The sequence below is a fragment of the Melanostigma gelatinosum genome (assembly GCF_949748355.1).
Source record: "Melanostigma gelatinosum genome assembly, chromosome: 14".
NCBI lineage: Eukaryota > Metazoa > Chordata > Actinopteri > Perciformes > Zoarcidae > Melanostigma > Melanostigma gelatinosum.
The window spans coordinates 17,849,361-17,875,123 of record NC_136647.1 but is presented as its reverse complement, the minus strand read 5'-3'; the positions used below and the strand labels follow the sequence as shown (position 1 = coordinate 17,875,123).

Here is a 25,763-nt window from a genome sequence, read left to right as displayed (position 1 = left end):
ACAATAAAAAAAAACACAAGAATATGCAGTCGCTTCAGCAAAATAGATTTCTGTAGTCCTTGACTTCTTTTTGATATAGTAAGTATAAATGCTTATGCAGCGGGGTCCCTTTTATTTGACAGAACACCGGTAATCAGATCCAGTTCACGTTTATTGGTAGACATCATCACAGCTCACAAATAAGTGGCGACGTTGGCATTCAATCATTTCATAAATAGTCTCTTGAAACACAACCTGAACGGCATAATAACATCAGATACTGTCGTACTATTGTTATGAAAAGCTGCATGATGCACCGACTACAGGAGGGGTGGTGAGAGGGAAAGAGCCTCCAGCACTAGTCTGTCCTGGAGACCAGTAGTGAAGAACACAACTATCGGACCTCCTATCTCGGCCACTGGCTACTCTCAGTGCACCTGCTCACCGGACCCCCGCTAATCTTCTGATGAGTGAAAGTAAAAGCTGTCTTCATGTCCCTCTTGCTCTCGTGCAGGTGAACTCCCCGTCGCTGCTGAGACCCGGGTCGGTGGAGCACTACAAGAGGGCGTTCGCCCGCCAGCGAGCTCGCGACCTCGCCCAGCACGCCGACCTGCTGCTGTCCAAGGACAAAGAGATCGCCGCCCTGCAGCAAGAGTGCCGAGTGCTGGAGGCCCGGCAGGGCACCGCGAAGGTACTCCTCGCAGAACTCCTCAGTGACTGGTTTGACCTGTGGACCCTGATCGGATCTTGGGCTCACAGTTCAGACCACTCAACGTCCATTGAACGTTCCATCTGAACCCTCCTCGTCATCCCTGCCACAAGCTCGCTCTCTGCTGGGCAGCGCGGGTGCTACTCATCCTTCCTCCCTCTTAAGCCCGCATTAGAAAGGCTGCGTCACCGCCGATAACTAGATGACAGTGCAGGAAAAGGCTGCCTTTCTAAGTGCCTGCTTTTAATTACTGCTCCAGTGGCTTAAGAGCTCGCCCCCCTGAATATGAACATCTGCTGGGTTTTCATCATGAATGGTCTGACGGGGTGTGCTGTCTATTGATCTCGTGAGACTGTCAACACTTGTCTCACCGTGTGATGAGGGTGAAGTGGTTTTTTCAGCTTGGATGGGAACATTAAGATATAATGCCCAAATGAGATGACTTTGATATTTTTGGTGGTCCGTGACCCAGAATCAGTCTTACTGCATGAATTTCTTTATTTTTGCAGTGTCTCCTGTTATATATTTACTACTTTTTTGCTCTAAATTTATTTAAAACAATTTTTAATCGGTTCTCAATTGCAAGAAATATGGCTCCTCTTTAGATTACAATTCACTTGGTAAGATGTATGTATGTTAGATGGGTACTCAGGATGCAGTTTTAAAACTTTCAACAGCTAAAATTAGAAGAGCCACGATGTGCTGACTTGATGACGTGCTCGTCTTGCGGTGGTCTTTGATGCGCGTGTGTGTGTGTGTGTGTGTGTGTGTGTAGGGCTCCCCTGTTCCATCTGGCAGAGTGGAATTTGAGAGGCTTCTCAGGGAGTCTCAGAGGGAGGTGCTGCGGCTCCAGAGGCAGCTGTCGGTCACATCGTCTGGACAGCAGCACAGCCACAGTCCCGACCCCTGTGGCCCAGAGAAGTGTGGGCAAATCGAGGAGGAAGACGAGGGAGACGAGGTAAAGTCCCCTCATAACATAGCACAACTCTTTGCTGACCCCTGTTGGTCCTCAGCGATTTTAACAAGAGAACCTATGCACTTTAAAACTGATGACATCAAGACAACTACATCATTTTGAAATGGCAACAGCTCAGTAAATTCTATTCTAGTTGCTGTGTTGTGGGGATCCTTTCTTGTAAATAAGAATAAAAAAATACACAGATACTGTAATCTAAGTCAGGGTTAAGGTAGAAAGGCTGTAGCTCTTTCTAAAAAAAATAAAAATTGGTATGCTGATGCTGTTCATCATCATTGTGTGATAACAAACACAAGACATTTGATCATGTGTTGACCACCTATAGGAGCGATGGTGTTGGTACCACAGTACAGTTTGGATTACAGTAAACCTTGTTCCGTAATGTAAAATGTGAGTTTTTCCCCCCTGAAAGCTAGCGTCTGTTTATGTTGGCATGGAATGCAGTTTTGCAGTGTTATATAATGGCTTGTCGTTGGACCTGATACTAATCTGCCACAAGCCATAATGAGATGATTCCCCGCCTTGAACTTGGGCCTAAGCAAAGATATCGGAGTCACACGCTCTCATCCTCTCTCCATTTAATTCTCCTCTCTGTCCAGTTCTGAGAAACAGTTCTTCACCCGTGAAGTGATGCGCAGATAGATCACTCACTGGCCACACGTGAAGAATGCACCAACTGTATTTCAAAGATAAAGATTCATGGGCCTCTGCTCGTCCTCGATCCCCGGCATCCTTGGCAAATTCAGTCCCATCAGTGTATAAACGTGAGTCTGAATGGGTGAGTGCTGAAATGTAGTGTTCAGCACTTCGACTGGTTGAAAGACTAGAAAGGCCCTGTCTTTTTTTATTTGCCATATATGAATATGTTACTTAATGCAGAAAGGACATTATTTGTAAATGTGAAATTGAGTTGGTCACACCACTGAACATCTGTAATAGGGTTGTTTAAATTATGTTCTTTTGAGAGTGTGCATTAATATATCAGTTTGCTTCAAGGCGTACTTCTATCTCTGGATTTGTTCTTGTAAAAATCCTCCGCTGCCTGTGAAGTAGAGTAAATTCTCTGCATGTGAAGCTCAAATGAGAATGCCGACTGTGGTAATCTCCCGTTTGCGGGACGCACACACGCACTCCCGGTGGCACGCGCACACCCAGAAAGGGGCCATGTTGTGTGAACTCTAATCCCCTCTAACAACAGAATGGTACAGTCCAGTAATCCGCTCTCTGTTGCTGTGGCAGCGGTGAGAGGGTTTTGGGTGGTAGGTAAGACTCCGGCCGCACTGGAGACTTTTCTATCGCGCCCTGCTCTGGATGACTAGCAGGCCAGGGGAAGCCTCGACGTTGCCACAGATCACACCAAAGGGGTAGGTCACCTTACGAGTTTTGTTGCCTCCGTGTGTCGGTCGCTTTAACCCACTGTAGTCCTCCTTGGCTGGCCTCGTATGCGTCTGCTTGGATGTGAGCCTGGAGCCGTGCAGGACTCAAAGTTGAGACTTAACAGCGAAAACTAATCAGTGTCATGACGTACCGGGAGTGTGAGAGCACCGGCTCAAGGCAGCGAGCGTTGCATTTGTGTTCGATATTAAAATAACCAGCTTATTCTGAAAGATTATCAGTATGTTGCACGGCCCGTGTTTGTGCTAAGGGGAATTTTCCTTTACGGTCTCATGGCTGTAGTTTTCTTAATATTCATTTCAGTAAATCCCGTACTAAATCCCACACGTCTGTGGTGGACTGCCACTTTCTTCCAAATCAGAAAGACGGGACATGCATGAGGCCTAGTCAAGGGCAGCCTGTTCAGAAACCCGCTTTTAAAAAGCTCATGTTTTGGAGCTTCCAGATGTAGAATTTAGACGGGAGCCGACTTAGTGACAGGATGCGCAGCGAGTGTGATTGGTGGACATCGATATGCTCTGCATTGAAAAAGAAAATCAACGTCCAGGCCAATCCATTAAGGTGCTTTTAAAAGAAGTGATCCAGTTACCCGTTTCAGTCGTCTGCAGGGATTACACCAATGTGCTTATGGCATTCAGGGCATGCTGAATGGGATCTGTCCCTGCGTCAGTACGCATGGGCCCAAAGGTGTGCTTGATCCTGGAGTATATATGGACTACATCAGTGTGAAGTGTACACAGCGGCACCTCACCGTGTCAAGCAGTGTGCAAGCAGAGGAGAGCCTCTTATGGTGAGAACTCGTCTCCAAAAACGCATTGTGAGGCACCTGCTGTAGCTTCAGCACCAGGACAGACCGTAGACATGGCTGCATCCTTCATCAGGCATCTATTGATAAGCATTAGATAATAGTTCAGCAGGATTGTAGTATTTATTCCTAATTATTGTGTTTTAGTGCATGCGCTGTTGTAGATTCCCATTCACCATTGAAAGACACAAATTTCTTTCTTTTACTGTCACTGAGAAGCCAATAATACTTTTGTGCAAACGTTTCAATTTTAATAGAAGTTCAGTTCGTCGTGTTGTTAAACATGTGCGTTTGCAAAGAGCCCAGGAGCAGAGAGACGGGAAAAGGCGCATCTGATCACTTTATTTTCAAAGTTTGAACGAGCGTTTCTGTCTGTCGTGACCCAGTCAAGCCAAAAGACAAAGCTACAGTCAATGCAAATCAGGTACCGTCTGTTAAAGTTAACAAAAGAAATGAAATAAAACAGCAAAGGGATGTAGGAAGTGAGCGAAACATTCAATCAAGCTGCATCTTACATTTACTTAGAACTCAGTGCTTCACTGCTGAGCAAACAGCCACACACACGTACAATGTTAAAGCTCACATGCACTCTAATAATATCATACATGAAACAAGTTTGCATGTCAGGGAATATTGTATTTCTATGTGATTTTAGCATCCGAGCCTCTCATTTAGCATGAATCTGTAGAACAGGAATGCATTTATATGACTGATGATAAATTGGTTGTAGAGTCAGGTGTGTGGAGCCAGCATCTCTTCACTCAGAGCTGCGACCAGCTTTCGTCCCATCAGATTATTTTCATTGATGATGTAATTTGACTCCGACGGCCTCAGCTACTCTGTGTATTGGTCTGCAGAGAGTGTTTGTGCTGCAGAAGCGGCGTTAATATTACTAATAAAAATAATAATAACAGCTGGAATGATAGTTTAGATTTAAAGCCGATGCTAACCATGGCATCTTTTGAATTTCACTACTTTCTCAACACATGACACTGACTGGATGGTTGGTCATTCATATTTAATGAAACACTGACACTGACACAGTGAATCATCAAATCAACCAGCTGAACACTTCTAAACTGAAAATCCTTTCATAATGCAAACAAAAGCTTTATATTAATGCAAATAAATATTATAATTTATTATAGATGTAGGTTTATTTTGAAACACTGACCTGTTTGTCATCAGTTAAGGCCAATTCTAGTGCAACATTCTTGCAAATAAACTGGATGATTTATCGATTCGGTACCGGAACGCCAACCCTTGTTTGTATTTTAAACTATGCAATATCCAAAATAAAAAAGTCCAATAACACAATGTGCCAAGAACTACAGAAATATATTCTAGTTTTGTTGCTGTACGTATGTGGGACTCGCTGTCACTATTTTTGCTGAAGTATGCTATTTGAATAAGTTGTAGCGCTAACGCCGACCCAGTTGATCTTTTCTCTTAATTGTCCATGTGACAATAGAGTAAAACCATGACCTAGTAAAACCTCTAAAGCACGCACCGCTCCTCAGGTCACGCTAAGTTAGGTCAGGTTAGTGTGTTGGCACATAAACCTTTTGAAATGATTCATAAAAGCCTAAGCATCAGTGTAATGCTCTCTACGACAACCCTTTTTATTCCTCACAACATTGTGGGCATTATATAATATTTCCCCTCTGCGCTCATCCGTCAAAACCATGTGGACATTCTGTCACACGTCGCCTGAACCCTGATTATGTCTGCTTTGAACTCTGTGATCTTTCGCGTTCCCTTTGCTCTTTTTAAAGGGATTTCAGAAGTCACCTGTGATAGAAGTAGCTCAACTCAATCAGACTTATAATTAAGACGGATGGGGTTAGTTCAGGGTTGCATCGTAGTTTTACCTGAGTCACGCCCCTCCTTGGCACATGGCTGATAGATTATAGCGGCAAACTCCACACACTGAAGCCAGCCCACTCTTATTGGTATGACGTGCCATGCTGGGACCACCTGGCTCATCTGCACTTGTGATGGATGCGACGCGACCTTTAATGACCACCAAAACGAACAGAAAAATCAGCAGACCGCTTGTTTTAAAGCCCTGTGCACAGTTTTGTACGGGGGCCAATGGAATTAGTGCCTCCTGCTGGCCTTTCGTCACCACTACTAACACCATCTGGTCCCCTATCCGAAAGATAAACCCGGGATAGCCTCGCTTAACTTCACAGACATGACACTGATGTGGTGCTGAAGCGCCCCACTGGGGTCATGGGCTCCGTACTGAGGTCTTCCGTCATGATGCTTGAACTTAAAGACGATCAAACCGTAACCTCCCCTGATGCGAACTTCACATGTGAAAGGCATCTGCACGTTTAACAAAGATATGCGGAGCCTGAAAACATTCATGTGATTGTCCTGCTGCTAGTAGCAGTAATACAGAGGGAAGAACCAAAGGATTCTGGGAATGGGCATCTTGGGATGTATAGTTTTATGTCGTACCAATGAGAATCAACTGATTTCCTTCTGAAATGTCATTGCCAGGTTCATGGTTTCTAAAAATAACAATGAGCCGATCCAGTTATAACTCTTGTCATGTTGTCGTTTTTGGTCACTGGAACTACAGTGGAACTGTAACTCTCTCTGAACCTCCAGCCTGATCAAATGTCCTCATATATCATCACACTGAAGACTTATTAACAGATAATATTCAAATATTACACATGCATGGCAGGTAACTGCTACCTGGTCATAGACATGGAACATTACCACTTTACCACCGAATGGAATCTTTTGACACGGATCAGAAGGAACAAATAATAAATAAGTAGTATACACGCTGCGTTCTTTTTGCAAACGCTCTAGTTGATTTGAAACGGTGTGTGTGGGTGTGTGACTGATTTAACAGTACTCATCATTTCTGACTGCCTGAAGTCTGGAGTGATAGTGACCGACTAACGACGTAAAAGAAAGGAGGGTGTGAAGGAGAGATCCCACTTTGCAGCATGCAGCAGAGCGCCTTTAAACCTGTTACTGGGTCGTGGCTTTGGCTGCACTAGCGCAGCTCTACTTTGAGCATAAGTAGGTTTGCTCTAAAATTAGAGACTGATTCCCGACTCTTAACCCTGTCAGTCTACCCCCCCCACCTGGATCCCAGTTAGACAAATCGTACAAGTCATATAAACGACTAGCCGACAAAAGGAGCCCGCTGTGAAGCGTTAAAGTCGCTGCACCCGGCCTAATTAGAAAGAACAGGCTCTCTGCTAATGTGTTGTAGTCCTGTTGCAGGCTGGAGGGGATTCCCCCCTGGATTATTGTTTGATTGTAGTTAGACCACTGGGGAAGGAGGCTTGCTGCTAATCCCTCATTCACAGTGGGAGGTGTACCACTGAGTGGGACCTTACAGTATAACAATTGCATGTTTGCTACCTTCTCAGTGTCCTGTTTTTAAAGGGACAGTTCACCCCAAAATCAAATCAGCATATGTATCCTCTTACCTGTAGCGTAAGAGGATAAAATATGCATGTCCCTTTTTTAAGGATCTTGACTTTTCCAGATTACCTCTGTACATATGAAGTGACTGAATGAATGATTATCCCCGCCCCTGCCAGGTTGTAGGAGAGACCCCGTGTGTGGTGTTAGATGAAGCTCCATCCAGGTGTGAGAAGACTCCCGGAGAGGAGGAGGAGTCGGGGCTGCGTTTAACGCCCCAACCGGGCCTCAGCCCGTCCCCCTCCCGTCAGGAGGAGCACACAGAGGAGCAGCACCTACAGTTTCTGGTGAGAGCATCCAGTTCTATGCTCAGCTGGTATTTCATCAAGACACTGTCATGTAGCGCCACATGCAAAACATACACATCAATGTATCCGTTTCCAGCGCTAATGTGCTACATTCTGTTTGAATCTGTGTGAAATCCAGTTCATGTTGCTTTCATGAGGACAAAATCCATCTGATAAATACTCTTAACATTGTTCAACACAATCAAATAGAATACACCAAATTTGATTGTTGTGTGTTGCTGAAATCAGAGGGTTAGTAATGCAGGTTACTAAATCAATTCTGTCCTCGAAACAGTCATTCATGAGAGTCCTACACTCCTCTTAGCGTCAATAAATACATATTGTGCCCAAGTGCAGCAATACGGCCGTCCACTTTGCATTGTCATGTGAAGCCGAGGCTTGAATCCAGTGCTGTGACTGAGCTGACTGTCACCGCGGGGGAAATCTATAGTCAGATTTGTTATGTAATGCCGCGGGATTATTTTGAGCCTGTCCTTTGAGCCTGTCCGCTGGAAACAGAAGAGTGGCACGGTGACTCTCCAAGAGGGTCTCACGGCTTAAACGGACCATATTCCCTCTCAGCTCCGTGTGGTTGACTTTCCTGGTCAGGATGAAAGTGGAGATTCCAGACATGAACCGATGATGTGTAGAGACCTGATTACACGGTAGCATTAGTGCCAGTAACAGGCTGCATGTCTCCTCACCCTACAGCTGTGAGCCCCCCCCCCCCCGCTCTCACTGATGAGTCGGTACATTGAAAAGCTGGTTGTGCAGTTTTCTGATAGAGCGAAGTCGTCCTAATTAATGTGCAGACTGTCATTTTCTCCAAAAATCACATGTGATGTGCTCAAATGCATATCTGCACACACAGATGTTTCATTTCATCCAAATGAAATCTGCATAATTATGAAGGAACTGAGCAAGTATACGATGCAAGTTAATAAGTGTAATGCTCTGCATCTTTACGTTGGAATCTGAGGAGGACACGGTCTGGCTGCACAGGCAGCTTGTAGCTAGAATGTTGTTGTTTTTTAATCCATGCTGGATCTTCACCTCTCATCACAGACCAACTGGCAAATATCTTAGATGAGTTACATCACGAGTAAGCGCTGAGCCCTCCCTGAGAGACATCGATGGCCCAGATATCACGTCGTATGTGATAGTTTGAGCCATGAGAGCGATGACGGTCAGTCCACCATTTTGCTCCAGACTGAAATATGATGGATTGCCATGCAATTTGGTTTTCAACATTCATGGTCCCCAGAGGGTAAATAAACAACTTAAACAGTCCCTTCATTTTCCATCCAGCGCCATCGTCGGGTCCGAATCGTATTTTGTCCAATACTTTGGTTTTTAAGACCAAATACCTGCAAAACCGATGACATTGCCATCAGCCTCACCTCAGCCTCAGTGTGCTAAGTGCTAATTAGCAAATATTAGCACGCTAACACGCCAAACTAAGACTGTCAACACGGTGAACATTCATACAGAGAAGAAACAAAGCAGTGACGTGGGACACACGGACGTCTACATCATCCTCTGGCCAACAGAAGGATTTAATTCACGGGGAGCTAAAGTCCAAACTGGTAGACAAATCTGAAAAAACAAAATTAAGTTTGACCCGCAACAAATAAAACAGTTCAGTGTTGATTGTAAAAACAGCTGACAGTACATTTAAGTTGCGATCATCTTTGCTTACACGTTATTCAGGCTGTTATTCTCTTAAGACAATAAGACGGAGGTCCTAGTTATTGCTCCAGAGGAGTTTGTCCCCATGATCAGGCAGATTATTAGTCCACTCTCCTCTGCTGCACATTGCGCAATCTTGGGATATTCTTTGATCGCTCCATGTCGTTTGACCCTCATGTTAAGCAGCTGTCCAGGTCATGTTTCTTCCATCTAAGAAATATCAGTAAACTGAGATCTGTAGTATCAACACCTGAACTAGAGATGATCATACACACATTTATCTCTTCACGCATTGACTACTGCAACTCACTTTTCACATCACTCAGTGCATCTGCTCTTAACCGTCTGCAGGTCATCCAAAACGCTGCCGCCAGATTACTCACCAGAACAAATTGACGGTCTCACATCACCCCCGTACTCCGATCTCTCCACTGGCTCCCTGTAGCATCTAGGATACACTTCAAAATTCTCACCATCACTTACAGAGCACTTCACAGTCAGGCTCCGGCTTATGTAGCTGATCTACTTCGCCCATATTCACCCGCCCGCACTCTCAGGTCAAACGCTCTAGGTCTTCTGTCAGTCCCACGCACACGATTTAAGAGCCGTGGTGACCGAGCCTTTGAGGCAGTGGCCCCGAGGCTCTGGAATGCTCTGCCTGCAACTCTGCGCCTCGCAGATACTGTGAAGACTTTCAGAAACCAGCTCAAAACGCGCCTCTTTAAACTGGCGTTTGGGTAAAACCCATGTCCTAGACCTGCTTTTAAACTGTTTTCATTTTTATTTTATTTTTTCTGTGTGTATGTAAATTATTGGCCCTATGGTCACATTGTGTTTTTTATGCTTGTAATTTCTGCTCTGTTAAGCACTTTGTGACTTTTGTCTGAGAAAAGCGCTTTATAAATAAATTTGACTTACTTACAGCTGTGGCCGATTCACAGTCAAGCAAATCAGACCACGGATCCCAGTTCAATTGTCATTGTGTCATCACCGGTTAAGTGTATTCTAGTCAGCTGCCGGTGGTCTGCAATTAGCCTGTCTGTTGTGCAGCTCCCCCCCCCCACACGGTCCCAGCGGTGATTGAGGGCCTGAGGCCGCACTGAAATCAGCTGATTTCTGCTATGCTGGTCCTGCATATAAGCTGCCTTTAGAATAATTAAAGGATGCTAAGCTTTGTAATACCGCATTGTTATCGTGTCAGAGGTCAACATGGGAACCAAAGCCAACGTATTCTGCATTGCGAAATGTAAACGCAGATTCTTCGTCATTAGGTCACATGTCGTTTGTCGTGTTTTTGCGCGCTCACACAGTATAGCCTATTAAAACCATGTCTTAGAGCCGCGTTCGATTTCAAAATAAGGATTGAATGTAACTCTTCTTTGCTTTGTTGTCGTTGCAGGAAAGCGAGCTGAGCAAGAAGCGAAAAGAATGTGAAAACCTTGAGCATGAAGTGAAGAAGCGACAGAAGAGATGTCTGAGTTTGGTAAGCAGTCTTCTTGCTCCAGTATTTCCTCCTGCATGCTCTCTGGCTCCGGTCTGGTTTCAGCGTTATACATATATAGTGGACATAAGGATGACTGGGAAGGGATGGATTTCCTCAGCTTGACCTGAACTTTGCCCTGTGGTTCGGTAACAGGAGAGCCAGCTTGAGGATGAGCGGGGCAAAAATGAGCAACTAAAGGAGGAGGCCGATCTCCTCAGGAGGAAGGCACAGCTGCTCGACCAGGTCAGTGTTGAGCTCTGCGAAGGAAAAACATGTTTTGCTTTTTTCTCTCGCTCTCTCTATGAAGTGGGTCTCAATTTCATAGTTTTGGCAATCATAGCTGTCAATTGATATAATATGTTACTCACCAACTGAATGCCCAGTAGGTCCAGCGAGACAATCAAGGAGACTGTAACGCTGTGAAGTAAAAGCTCAAAATAATGACGACCCATGGACGCAGAGAAATAATATTCTCCTCCCTCCTCCTGTTGTTCCTCAGACTCGGGCTGAGAATGAGGAGCTGAGGGAAGATCTCTCTGAAGTGACCGCTCAACACAATTCAGTTCTCGAGGAGAACCAGAGACTCCGTGCCAAACTGGAGAACTTAGAGCAGGTCCTACAGGTACAGCCGGGCTCAGAAACTCACCCCTTCTCCTCCTACTGGAAAAGACAACTGCCGTCTAATATATATTTTATCTTTCCCAACAGCATATGCGAGAGGTCGCTGAGCGAAGGCAGCAGCTGGAATTGGAACATGAGCAGGCACTGGCTATCCTTAAGTTCAAACAGGATGAAATCAAACGGTTACAGCGGGTGAGTTCTCCACTTTATGTATTTGACGAATGTTTTTCTTGCTAAATCAAAACCCTCATGTCCCCTCTGGCTGCTTTCACCCCAACTATGTGGAATGGGTGACTTTGTCCAGCAGGAGGCAGCCTTCGGCCGCCAATAAAGCCGAGTTTGTCAACGCAGCTCTTATGAGCAAACAACCAATGTTACACGAAATGAATGTCTTTTTTTATTTTTTGTATTCTCAGGCTCAGTTATACGCCAAGCGGGAGCATGAAGGAATGGTTCAGGTGCTGGAGGTGAGTGTGTTGCACCACTGGGACTAGCGGAGACATTCTTTCTACACCATGCAGTGCTTTTACTGCCACGCAGTCGAGCCCGAGTTGCTTTCAAGAACTTTATGATGATTTACCAAGACGGAAATCTAAGGCGCGAGTGTTTATTACAGTCACACAAGAGGCTGGAACCCAATGCACTCGGCCCCGACATTAGAAAGAGGAGTGTGTTTCAGACTTCCTCCGTGCTCCTCTCACGCACTAGCGTATTTCTGTCTGACAAGATCACATCTAATTCGTCATGAAAGAAAATGTTCCTTATCTCCAACACCAAGCAACAAGAATATGAGTATTTGATGAACTCCCCGTGTTTGGCAGACAAAAGACATCCCGTTGCCACATGAAGCAGCTCTTTATTCTAATCTCGACACCTGGCAGAAAACAGTCGTACTGGTATTTTTTGTCGCGCTCGCGGGCCTGGAAAACCGTTTGAACAGATGTCTTCTCCGCTGCACTGTGACGTTTGAACTTGCTCTCGGTGTGAGTGTAACGCACTTTGAATTCAAACTGAATCCAGACAGTCGGTGACAGTTGGAAGTCCCCGTCTGCCTTCTGATTGGTTGCTGATTTTGAATGATGACGAAAAAAAATAAAAAAAGAGAGCCTCAAAAAGTCCTCCACACTATATGTGTCTGCTCTCTGTGCTCCACTTTTTCACACAGTGCATTCTGCTAAAATGAAGTGTGTGTTTTATTTCAGGAGTTGACTCAGCTTGTGTTGCAGAGGGAGCTGGTAGAGTATAGTTGCTCCTGTTTTTCTTCAAATGCTTGTTTCCTTCCTCTCGCTTTGTTTCTCTCACTTGCTGTGTGTATTTAGAGCCGAAGCCTCACAGGAGAAAGCCTCTCTTCCCTCTCGAGGACCCGAGCTTTGTGTTGCCAAGTCAACGCGCTGCCTTTTGTAAGATTGAGCAGAATATTTGCAGCCATTAAAATAAAAAGGCAGGTTGTCGGCCGCAGAGGGCCAAAGAGACATTCTCGTGATGCCGGTTCCCCGACAGGATCTTCTTGCAGACCTGGACTCAGACTGCTGTGGTTCTGCTTTATTAATAAGATTTCTCTTTCTCAGATTCATCCTTTCACAAGCATGTTTCCTTTTTGTTTCTGTCCTTTGTGTTAACTTTTTTGCGAACCAGAGTACACTGGACTGCATGCAGGTACTGTCAACCTTTTAGCCAGCTTGCCCCCACCCCCCACCCCACCCCGGCCCCCTGTAGATAGAACTACCAAACCCCAATTACTTCTATTTAAATCCTTCGAGTTGACCGCTTAGTTCATAAAGTTAAATTAAAAGCAATAGCGACAGCCCCGCAGTAAGTATTATAACAGTCTTTCATAGACGCTTCATGTGGCCACAGAAGCTCATTTGATGATGGTGCAATTTATTTTTTTAGGTTTGCAAACAGTGTGTGAATCAGGTCATTCACATGAGACCAGATAACGGTGTATCTGCGGCACGGTTAGCGCTCCCAGCTGCACTGAGCACACTTCATGCTGGCTTGTTAGGCCCCCCCCCCCATTTGTTTACACCCAACACACCGCTTTTATTATATTTCAGTATTCATGTGAGGGTTCCAGGTGTTCCGGTCGTCATTACCGCTTCAGCTCAGTGTAGCCAGATAACGGGCGGCTGCAGGCGAGGCTCTGCGTAGGTGAGAGCTAACAGGAAATGTTGTTCAGACTGTTTCGTGCGGAGGCTTTTTTTTTTTTGTCAGATCTGCCTGCCAGGAAACTCCCGCCGCAACCTGAAGTGAAATCAGCCACATAACTCAGTGGAGCTAAGACAAACCTTGCTGTCTAGTGGCTTCGTTAAAGTGAACAAAGTGTCGAACAGATGCAGAGAATTCTCTTAACCGACTGAATGCTACCCCTCCCACTCTGGTTTTTACCAGAAAACTACCCGCCTTTGTTTCCCTCCCTTTTTCTTTCAACTGAACCTGTAATTTGTGTTTGAAGCGTATATTAAATGTTTCCCTGACAGTTTATGTAGTCTGTCTTGCAGAATCCTAACCGTATATTGGCAGTGCTTTGTTTTATAATGCATTAGCTTTCATAGGCAGCAATGTATGAACTGTATGTTGCTGTCTTAAACTGTTCCTTCTGCTCACGCACCAAAATAATCATCGTTTTTATCTTATCGTATCGTAGTACAACAAAGTAAGTGTCTGTGTAGGCATCAAAGGTTTCTGCACGACACTGGCAATTTATTAAGCAGGTTACTTTTACATACAGGGCCCCGTTTTAGTTGCGCAAGACCAACTCAAAGCAGTTGGTCCAGGGGTGCACAAACTGTCTGGGCGTGTTCTGGTGTCGTTTGCACACGATTTAATGAAGGTTAACCCGCCTGTGTGTAAAGGCCCCTGCGGTCCCACCTGTACCGCCGCTGCACTAACGACGAAAATACCACACAGACGGTCAAACTGTATTTCTCAGGAAAGTCAGGAAAATACCAAGCGGTCAAAGCACTGCTTGCGTTGGTCGTTGCGCATGTATGAAAACGGGGCCCACGTTGTTAGATCCCTCCACATGACTGAGGTGTTACAAGACAACGCTCGAGTGTTCAAACTCCACTCCAACCAACCTCCTTGAGAACAGCTGTGCTCACTTGCTTGTGTGTTCAGTCAACTGGTCGATAACTCTGCTTTCACTGTGTGGCCGTTTTGCCGTCGCGCCATTTGTGCAGTCGAAGGTACGAGACCTGGAGGACAAGTGTCGCAGCCAGAGCGAACAGTTCGGCTTGCTGTCCCAGGAGTTGGAGAAGTTTCGACTGCAGGCCTCCAAGGTGGACCTGGCCGGCGCCAGACTCCTCAACAACCCCAGCCTCTCTGTTCTGACCAACGGGGTGGGCCTGACTGCAGAGCGAGGTGAGCCACAAGCCACGTGACGCGTTCCCACGCCCGAAAGTACAATCTGTGCAGAGAGGGCGATAGTTGTTGAGGGCTTTTCCTCATGATGGTTGATGATTGCTAACTGCCATTCTACAAAACTGTACAAAGAGGATTCTTTGTGCTTTTTCTGTGATATTTAAGAGATTTTAGCAAATTGGTTAATTTATAATATCCACAAAAAAAGTTTGCCAACATATAAATGCATATTAGCAGATTATTAATAATCTATTAATGGTAACTTTCATGGTATATAATCTTTCTTAGTGTACTTGAATTCTTTCATTTCCAAAGGACACCCTGTCACAAAGCATGGCTTGTGAGAGGTAGACCAGCAGCATCAGTCCAGTCTTCCAAAGATTCTCTTTTGTGTCAGAAACAGAAACTGAGCACCACCTCTTACCTTTCAGCTTGTTCAGCACAGGCTGTGAATTAAAGGCACAGGCGCATGCTTTTAAGACCATCCATTATGATGTAATCCCCAGCCACAACTTCCTTAACCGTAACAACAGCGCAAACTAGTCCAAATCCTACCTACTGTATGTATCCATCCAACCTCTTTCTCCTTGCACTGTTCATGTGTTTTAGACTGCACTGGTGGCTCATGGGACATGGTGTCTCAGGGTGAAATAGCCTTCTGGAGTCTCGAGGGAGGTGACACTCTCTCCTGCCCTGAGGGTAAAGATCCGCTCGGTACTCTCTCCGTCTCTGTCACTCATGATATGCGTTGGGCACTGTCATTAAAGCACGGCATGTTTCCAACCCGTCATCTCACCCTAACACACCACCGCAATCCGTAAATGCTCATTATCACGTGAGGGTCGGTGCTCGTGGGCCGACGTGAGAAAATGTCCCAGTTAAGCCCCTTAACGTCGCTGGTGTGACACGCCTCTGACCTCAGACAGATGGACACAGGATTTTTTTTTTCCTCCACCATTTTAATCAGCCAGGTTCAACCTTGAGCCTCCTGCATGTCAACCGGTTACCTCGCCCCCACCTAGCTGCTCATGGATTCAACCAGTGTAACAAGTGACCGGGCCAGGTTCGTCTGTTAAAGTCACAGATTATGTATTATCCTCTTCCTCTCTCTCTCTCTCCCCTGCCTGCTAGATGTGGCCGCCGCACTGCGGCTGGGGGCCACCCCCCACGCTGCGGGCCTGTCCAGGGTGGAGCGCTCGCCCGTCACCAAGCATCGAGAGCTGCCCACCATCAGCGTCAGCAAGTCAGGCTCATCCTCCAGCAAGTCCGAGACCACGCACCTCACGCCCAAGTCTGACACGCACCTCAGTCCGCACAAATCGAGCCCAACACACGAGGTACCAGCCGGGGCGATGTGCAGCGCATCACTTGTCACTCATTTCACAATACTTTCTTCATCATTCATGAGGAGCAGTGCACATTAACTATGCACTTAGTAGTCAGTGATATACTGTACAATTGGCATGCAAGGCGAAGCCACCTTCCACGATATGATACAGTTTGTAGGCGTGGCTTAAAATGATCTCTATGAAACCGTAGTCCAATGGTTACTACATTTACAAGTTCCCAGCCTTTGCCAGCATTTATTGGAGGGGGTTAGTGTTTATTTCAAGCCCTGGTTGTAGGTTTGTGATAATACTCCTTTGGTCCCTTAAAGGGATAGTTCAGATTTTTCTTAAGTGGGGTTGTATACGGTACTCATCCATAGTCAATATATCACCTACAGCAGATAGCGGTCGGCACACCCTCAGTTTGGAGAATGTATTGCTCTGGACAAGGGAGCAGCAGCAAAACGTGTTTTAACCAAACTAAAAGAAAGGCCCACCTAAAAACATTTTAAGCGTCAGTTTAAGTGTATTTCATATTTACAATATTCTGGATGCTTTGTGCATCAGACGGCACTTTGCGACGGGGAACTGAAGCCGTTATCTGTTCTCTCTTCAAAGACACTCAACTCCTTTGACAAAAACAGTCATTTACAACTTCCCTGTTCTGCGAGGTAAAATTCCTTTTTTTTACTTTAGCATGGAGGCGTGCCGACCGCTGTCTACTTTAGGTACAAACACTGACTCTATGGAAAAGTACCTCATACAACCCCACTTCAAACTATCCCCTTAATGTTCACCGGGGTGATGTCGTCATGCAGGACTCCTGCCTGCAGCTCTCCTGCCTGTCTTTGTTTCTACAAAGACAGACAGATTGCTCATCAAGATTACCAAGAAGGCAACGCACGATCACATTGATTGTGTGGATTTGATGGATTAGAAAGCTCTCCTAAACCGCCCTGTCATCTCACGCCTGCCCAGACTGTTGCTGAATATGATCCCGCTTCCTCTGCTCATTCTTAAGAGAAGTTATTTGGATCTTCCGCCACGATATAGTGTTTTTGTTGTCAGCCAAAGAGACAGACAACCAGGTTGGTGGTCTTCTCATCTCGTCTGCCCATATTTCAATAAAGCTGATATTTAGTGAGACAGTCCATTCGCCACTGTGGATTATGAAGGTTATGTAGTAGTAGTTGTAAGTGATTATCCTTAAAAAGGTTTTCCCAGGCAGCTATAAATAAACCAGCCCTCTTATTGTACTGGTGGAGCAGCTCTGAATGGAAATCCAGCTCGGGTGTCAAGGTGATTCTCTGCCAGCAACAGTGACTCATTAATATTAATATTAATATTAAATCACTATATAACAAAAATATTAGCATGAACATTCATCTACAGTAGCTCATGAGTAATTCAGTATTTACAGTAAACTCATTTACTGAATAAATTGCACTGAGGAAAAAACACTTTTTAAAGAATGTTGTTTCTTCAAGCCAGTTCACAGCAATCCCTCTACTTCTGCTTTTAGTTTAAAAATAAATACACATATATCTCTGTTTGATTAGTTTTTGCACACCATTGCAAGCAGTTTTCGGATTGCCTCAGGGTCCAGGCAATTCACCCTCTGTCCATGGTGTTCTCAGGTGGACACCGCCAGTGAAGTGGAGGAGCTGGACGTTGACGTAGCTCCTGCACCGTACGCAGCCGGCAGAGGAGCAGCAAAGCTTCAGGTTTTCATTGCACGATACAGGTGAGTATTAAACTAAGGCAAGCGCTGAGTCACCATGTCGACAGTTTGTTAATACGGGATGAAGAAATAACTTCCCGGTGAATGCATTTCCAACAGCTATAATCCATATGATGGCCCCAATGACAACCCTGAGGTGGAGCTTCCGCTCACGGCTGGAGAATACATCTACGTGTATGGAGACATGGACGACGACTGCTTCTATGAAGGTAAATCCACGAGTATATGTTGTATCTACAAATTCATATTTCTGCATTGACGGGGGTGTTCAGTATTTAATGTGGCTTCCCCACAGGCGAGCTGATGGACGGACGGAGAGGGCTGGTCCCCTCTAACTTTGTGGAACGCGTGTCGGACGACGATGTCATGAGCAGTCACCATCCAGAGACGGGGGACGTGTCCCATAACTCCCTGCTAGACAGCAGCCTGCACAGTGCCAGCCACCAGCGTCACCTCCACGTGGGCGTCAGCGCCTCAGCAAGGACAGAGGCCTCCGCCGCCTCTGGCCCTGCCTCAGCCCCCTCGGATTCAGCATCGGCCTTGGCTGTCCCAGCCCCCCTCACCAACGGCCTGGACTTGGATTTGGAGGAGGTGGGAGTGGACATTGTGCCTTACCCACGTAAGCTCACCCTCATCAAGCAGCTTGCCAAGAGCATCATCATCGGCTGGGACCCTCCGTTGGTGCCGGCCGGGTGGGGCAATGTGTGGAGCTACAATGTGTACGTGGACCAGGAGCTGCGGCTCAACGTGCCCTTCGGTGCCCAGACCAAAGCGGTGCTGGAGCGGTTGGACATAAGCCTCAAGGCCTACCGCGTGTCAGTGCAAAGCCTGACGGAGAAGGGCCCCTCGGACCAGCTGCGCTGCAGCATGCTGGTCGGTCGGGACGTTTGTGTGGCGCCCACGCAGCTGCGCGCGGAGAGGATCACCGCCACATCTGCCAACCTGACCTGGCTGCCCAGCAACAGTAACTATGTGCACATTGTGTCCTTGAATGAGGAGGAGTGCGAGCTGGTGAAGGCTGGCTGCAGCTCGCTGTGCCTCAATAACCTCTTGCCCAGCCTGCAGTACGCGGTCAAAGTGGAGGCACGGCCGCACCGCACGCTCTGGGAGTTACCCGTGGAGCGACGCGAACACAGGAGCGCCTCCATCACCTTCACCACACTGATGGCAGGTCAGGATTTAGCATCTTATTATATATCAAATATCTATCTTTTATCGTCTAATATCCAGTTACACTTACACATAATCAATGGGTCACGAATCAATCAAGACTAATTCTCCCCATTCGAAATGAAGTCATATCAAAGAGTAAATTGGACCAAGAGTAAGCCTCTGCAAAACAATAACAGCCTGATACTGAAGCCCGACAGAAGCAGCTGCTTGCATTCGGTAATTCAGATGCACATATGTATTTTATCCACCCAGGACATCATTGTTACAATTCGGAATTTGTAAAGGATTTGTGATTTTGTCGCAGAATAAAATGTCTGGGCCAATTATAAGACTTAGATTAGATACATGTGTATGCGTTCAATATCGCAAATGTGAATCTTTTGGAGCAGTATGGAGTGGAAGTGCCCTTACCCTCTGATCTGCCTCCATCAAACAGAAGCTACTTTTTATTATTAAGAAAAAAGAAATCTCAGTTTGATGATTAGCGACCAATTCCCTTGAAAATGTTCAATTCTTTCTGTATTTGAATGTCAGCCAAACTGTTCCTACAGTCCACTGCTGGTTCTCTCCAGCTCTTCACATTATTTCACTGAACGGGTCTTGAATCAGATCAACACAGTGATCGGAGCCAACGAGTTATATTCAGATGATGTCTGATATTCAGTGGTGGTGATTCTGTACCTCCCACACAAGGACATCAGTTTATTAATGAGAGCTGCTCTGAGTCGTCTCTCTCTTGTTCATTAGCCACAGCACCATGGCACAGAATGCATCACTTCAAAGAGAAGGGAAACGGGTGACTCGATTGGTCACGGCAGATGCCGTCCTCTACCTCGATCAAGTACTCCTGTAGATGAGGAAGTAGGGTTTTATTATGATGGCAAGTTGGTATTTATTAGATCTTGAGGTTCCCTTCGCATTTTCTCGTTCCTGGCTTTCCAACAAAACTTTGTGCGAGACTAAAAGGGGACGCTCAAAGAATCGGAATTTCCTGTGAACGGATGTGGCTAACTGCAAACACTGTTTGGCATCTGTTTGTGGCACCATATTGCCACTCCGCTCCTTCTAATCTACTCTTTGTTTTTGTTTTTCATGAATGAATCTTAGATGCTTATTTGTGATCCGTGTCGTATTAAATTTGAGTTGTGTTTCTCGAAATAATCGTTGAAATTTGCTTAAGTTTCATGCCCACACTCTGGGAACGCAGGTATATGGTTTCTAAATGTCTTAATGTCCCTCTAGAGCAGGGGTCTTCAATGTTTTTCAGGCCAAGGACCCCCAAACTGATAGAGAGATGAAGCAGGGACCCCCGACTATATATATTGTATAAAATTGTGTTTTATATTAAACTGGGCCTAGTGCCACGTATAAACATACCTCTTTATTGTGCATTCAACACTAAGCTATTCAAATAATACACAGGTTCATATATTCATGTTTTTATTTTAAACATGTGCAAGGTACAGTGAGTAGGGAGGCCGTGCCACTGCCATTTATAAACACACCTTGTCAGCTGATACCAATGCCAATATCAACATTGGCAATTGCATGATAATCATCATACAAGCTATTCAAACTGATGTTTTTACTTCAAACATAAATGTGGAAACTAAAAATAAGTGATGGCATACTAGTGCCACTGCTATGCATAAACAGACCCGTTATCTTTCATACAATGCTTAACTATTAAAATAATGGACACATTCATGTTTAGAGAAAAATAATAATTTTTGGTCTAATCAACCAAAACTCTCGCAGACCCCCTGTTGAAGACCTCTGCTCAGTATTAGATGGCGCTTTTTTTTAAATCCGTAGCATTATATTCCCGTTGTGATATTCATTTCTTATCCCAAACACTGTAATTTCAATTGTGAATCACTTGATCCTATAATAATATGAAAATGTTTCTCTCTCTTTTGCTTGCCGCTGGCCGTGGTGTGATGCTTCCAATGCCTGCAGGACCGCCTGATGCTCCTCTAGATGTACAGCTGGAGCACGGCCCCTCCCCGGGCATTGCCCTCATCAGCTGGCTGCCGGTCACTATCGATGCTGCCGGGACCTCCAACGGAGTCCGTGTCACTGGATACACTATATATGCTGACAAGAAAAAGGCAAGAACTTTAAGGTTTTTTTTACGTGTTGCCAAGCGGTGCATTGCGGTTTGGTTTCAGTATATTGCGTTTTGGGAGCTGCTGTGCAGTTTTAAAAGAAAAGATGTACCTGTCTTTCTCCCATTCCAGGTGCTGGAGGTGTCCTCCCCAACAGCCGGCAGTGCCCTGCTGGGCCCCTCTCAGATGCAGTCCCTGCTGGCCGCTCGGGAGCTCACTCTCCGCACCATGTCCGCCCACGGGGAGTCCTGCGACTCTCTGCCAGTCAATGTGCCCTCCAAGCTGGCCGCCATCATGGCAGGTCCAGCCACCGCCGCTCAAGTGGTGCAACCCCAGCCCTGCACCCCCACAGGCTGCAGCCACCTGCCCTCGCCGCCGTCCTACGGCAACTCCGCCGCCAAAGTCTCCGTGCTGCCCAGCGCTTTGTCATCGGACACAAATATCCATGGCCTCACAGTGGAGGCTGCTGCCAACCCTCCTCGAGCCCTCCACCCAGATGACCTTCTCTTCTCGGCTTCATACGTGAACGCCTGGGCCAACCCCTCCTCTGCTGCTGCCTTGGCTGTACGTGAGGCCACATTACCAATAGCCTCCACCGTTACGCTAGAGGTAATCCTCACTCGTCATCCTCCAACTCGCCTCCAGATGTTGATGCGGGTTGAAGGGAGTATAAGAGGGAGACGTGAGGCAAAGATACTGCATGAAGTGAAGGGACAGGTGCACGTCGGTTGTTCTAAAACCAACTGGAAGTTAGTAATGGTAGTTTGAGCAGCTTATGAACACAGTCGGCAGTTGGAGCTGCAGCATTGGAAGCCCATGGAGGCAGGGAAGGTACCGTTAAATCCCAAACAGCCGATTCCTGCAATATCCGACACATCTGAACACAGACATTCATCTTTTAGGTCGGATATCATTATCTGCTTTCTCCATCACGAATAAACGTCCGCTTAGAAGTCATAGAATATTTCCCCGGAACACGCCTGAGAGTCGTCTCGTGTTTAAGTTTCTATTCCACAATAACTGTCCGTTCATCGATGGGTTCAGTGCAAACAGGAACTGCTAATTCGGCAGACTGTTAATGCTGCCAATGTGCCAAAATGTAAAACAATATAGGCTGAGTGGTGTGGCCCACCGCGAACAAACGATTCACCACTAATATCTGGAATAATTGGAATTGAACGTTAATTTGTGTTGTATTGACCATCTCTCTCGTCTTCAGGTAAAAGTGACCTCTCCCTCCACCTCACCACCTCCTCCAGTAGCAGCAACTGCACAAGTACCAGCAACAGCAGCCGTGTTGGAGCAGCACAGAGACACCAGCGGCCCCGGAATGATACGCCCTTTCCCATTTATGGTAGAGTTCCTCGAGGACCCCGGTGCCGAGCTCGGGAGCCCCGTGCGCATCCCTTCCCCACCCAAAGCCCCGATCGCAGGCGTCCTTAATCCTCTGGACATCAACCTTCACCGACCCCCCAGCAGCTCACCGCTGGAGTCCGAAGCAGAGGAGGATCAAGAGAATTCCCGCTTGGTGTCCATGGAGGAGTTCTTGAGACAGGACCAAGAGCCAGCGTACTGTAGCACGCAGCAGGTCAGCACTGATTTGTTGACAAATAGTTTACTCGTCACTAGAAAACTGACGAGGGGGTTGAACCCTCCAGAGGTGTTGTATAATTAATTCCAATAGTCTAATTCACCAATTAAAGTTGGGATGTATGAAGTTCTTATCCATAGTCAGTGTAGTAGCTACTGTGGATGGCAGTCAGCACGCGACATCTTACATTTAACTTGTTGAACCTGCAGAAACCCTAATTAAAATATACCCATTTATTTGCAAAGTATTTGTTGCTTGTAAAGCAATTTATTAATCCTGATGGATTAATGGAGACAATGCATCATGCAAAGTTGAGAGCATGTCTCTCTTGACATCTGCTCTCGCATTAGGAAAGCCAACATCATTATTTGTATCATATTTCTCTTACCAGTGCTGTTTTTCAAAGGTAAAAGCATTGGGCCGATGCCAGGCAGCCGTATGTATTATTAATACAGCTTTGTTTCAAGTGTGCCTTTGTATCTGCAACATGTTCTCGTTTAACTTGCAGATCTATTCATTTTTGTCGATATTTATCTAATGAGGATGACTAATAAGGGTTTAGAATGTCGGATGAATTGGATATTTTTTCCGTGTGTTGACGTTTTTTGATTGCAGACTTACAGCAGAGGGCTCGTGGAGCCTCCCGGCGACTACAACGCAGACAACAGCCGGTCAGATCTGTCCGACATCCTGGAGGAGGAGGAGGAGGACCTTTACTCTGACCACCTCGGAGACGCACAGGCCCGGGGCTACATATTCAGAGCCAACAGGGTAAAGGAGACAGTGCACTGCATAGTTTGTGGCCATTTGCACGGGCACTTTGTGAGTTCTGCTTTTTCGAATGACACATGCTTCTTTCAGTTTGTCTTGCATAGCTCAGTCGGCCTTCAGTGGCATTCTTTCATATTTTTAATCATGCTTGTTTGAGATCCTTTCTTCTTTCTTTTCTCTTTCCTCTGCATGACCGGCTTGTCCTCTGTTTCGTCTGCACTTCCCTTATTTTCACTGAACGATATGATTTCCCGTCCCACCTTCACCAATCGCCTCTTGGTTGCTTTGACCTTTCGGCGGCGTAGTCGCGCAACTTGGAGCCTCCAGACAGTGATGAGGAGGTACTAGAGAAGATCCTCAAGTTGCCGGCTCAGGTCCAACACCACGAGCAGCTGTTCGGCGTTCCCGAGGTGACCGAACAGGAAGACAGCATTATAGAAGAGCCTTCAAACCAACGCAGTCAGCCTTGGCCCAGGCCCGGCCACCTCTGCCCTAGAGACTCGGAGCGCGTCCACTGCGCACCCCAGCATCACCCCAACCCACACCCACACTTCCCCCCTCACCACCACCACTACAACAGGGATCCCAGATCCCCAACCGCAGAGCCTTTACTCAGGCAGGTCAGGCCTAGGACGCAGCACAGGGTGCACTACGCAGACACAGTTGACACCATCAGTTATCCCGAAGAACAAGACCCGAGTTTATATGAGGGTCTCAGCAGCAGGCGGGCCCGCTGTCCTCCCCAGCTGACCCCCACCACCAGCAAAGACAGAGCACTGCTCAAAGGGCTAGGGGACCGCCTTAGGAGGGAGGCCATGCTCAGGAGTCAGATGGCTGTCGCCGTGGCAGTCGACACCGGACATGGTCCCAACCCGCCAACACCCTACCTGGTCAGCAAAACGGCACAGGCTCAGAGGCCGCCCATCGGTCCCGGTGAAGAGATCGACTTGGAGTACGGCACCGATGACGACGGCGGCCCGGGGGAGGTGGGATCTGAGTGGTGGGTAGAGGGGGCTCAAACGGAGCCCAGCAGACCTGCTCACCGCTGGGGGATGCAGGCCGACCCGCTGGTAAATGTTGCTGCAGGCCAGCCCCCTTCCTCTCCCTGTACAGCAGCGTAGCAGCGTAGATCTGGCGCTCTGAGTGCTTTAGTGGATATCACTTAACGCCATCGATCGGTAGACAGCTACGTTTTCCATCATCACCGCAGCAGCAGTGGACAGAGAGACGTTCGGTAGCACAGTTTGTGGCATATTTTGCTGTTTCAAAAGCAAGAAAAATACAGTTTATTCAGTCCATCATCACCCAGTTCCTTCAGACGTTTAATATTTGTACGGTTTTGTGACTCCGTTCTCCCTCTGTCTAACTGCACTACTTCCTGTTGCAATCATTTTCTCCTTCACCTTGAAAGCCACTCAGCTCGTGTCTTTAAGTAGTCTGCCTTGTCCTGCATTAGCTTACAGTGGATGTGCTTCGGTCTGTATCCGCTAACACCACCGCAATGCAACAAAACAAGGTCTTCATGTGGAAACAGTAGAATGTTGGAAACCGTGGGGTTGCATGAGGTTTCGATCATTACTGAAATAAGTAACTATTGAAATGGGTTATCATCGGATGAAGCATAGATTATTGAATGTTGTTCAAGAAAAAGAACGGCTGCATTTTCAGTCCATTTCCTCTGTTGTTTTCTCTGTTAGAGGGTTTCTCTTATTGTCTTGTTTCTTTTGCTGTATGTCGAGCAGGAGCCCGGCCAAATCCCTCCAGCGGAGGCAGGTCCATCGCAGGCCAGGCAACTCAAAGGTCAGAGACTCTTTCCTCTTTTGTCTTCTGTTTTTTTTCCATCTCTCCGTGTCTTTCTCTCTCTTTACTGAAACGGTGCAGCGGTCTGATGCTGACACACCTGTGCCTTCTGTTGGCAAGGCTCCCCCTCTCTCACACGAAGGTAGTCAGATTAGCACCTCACGTAGGAAGGGAGGGGGGGGGGGGTTGGTCAGGGTGGAGGAGGTGCGGTAGCTGCAGAGAAGAAGTGGGAGAGAGCCTGCTAAGCTGAGAACCGGCTTAACTCAAAGTGGCTTGTCATGACAGGAGGAAGTGACAGACACTAAAATAGTAACCTCGGTTAGCCAGCAAAGACACGGCCTGCAGTGAGGAGGTACCAGCGCCCCTCTTTCTCTCCCTCACTGGGTTCCTCCTCAGTTGCTGCGGCGGTAACAAACGGGCACGTGTGTGTGTGTGTGTGTGTGTGTGTGTGTGTGTGTGTGTGTGTGTGTGTGTGGGTGCACAGAAAA

At 46.7% G+C, this 25,763-nt stretch overlaps 1 protein-coding gene across 1 annotated transcript in view; it reads left to right on the top strand.

Annotated features, from left to right (window-relative positions):
* tspoap1 (TSPO associated protein 1) overlaps nt 1-25,763 on the top strand; it is a gene marked incomplete at its 5' end in the record, with an annotated part of 60,125 nt that overhangs the window by 25,808 nt on the left and 8,554 nt on the right. Inside the window, 21 exons of the mRNA XM_079283145.1 lie at nt 494-670; nt 1,464-1,646; nt 7,440-7,607; nt 10,696-10,779; nt 10,933-11,022; nt 11,279-11,401; nt 11,488-11,592; nt 11,817-11,867; nt 12,603-12,635; nt 14,583-14,763; nt 15,373-15,477; nt 15,895-16,100; nt 17,729-17,835; nt 17,932-18,041; nt 18,128-19,003; nt 20,965-21,116; nt 21,246-21,722; nt 22,333-22,701; nt 23,320-23,475; nt 23,781-24,575; nt 25,218-25,275. Of these exons, the coding sequence (XP_079139271.1) occupies nt 494-670; nt 1,464-1,646; nt 7,440-7,607; nt 10,696-10,779; nt 10,933-11,022; nt 11,279-11,401; nt 11,488-11,592; nt 11,817-11,867; nt 12,603-12,635; nt 14,583-14,763; nt 15,373-15,477; nt 15,895-16,100; nt 17,729-17,835; nt 17,932-18,041; nt 18,128-19,003; nt 20,965-21,116; nt 21,246-21,722; nt 22,333-22,701; nt 23,320-23,475; nt 23,781-24,575; nt 25,218-25,275 (4,606 nt within the window). The remainder of the gene's footprint in view (nt 1-493; nt 671-1,463; nt 1,647-7,439; nt 7,608-10,695; nt 10,780-10,932; nt 11,023-11,278; nt 11,402-11,487; nt 11,593-11,816; nt 11,868-12,602; nt 12,636-14,582; nt 14,764-15,372; nt 15,478-15,894; nt 16,101-17,728; nt 17,836-17,931; nt 18,042-18,127; nt 19,004-20,964; nt 21,117-21,245; nt 21,723-22,332; nt 22,702-23,319; nt 23,476-23,780; nt 24,576-25,217; nt 25,276-25,763) is intronic.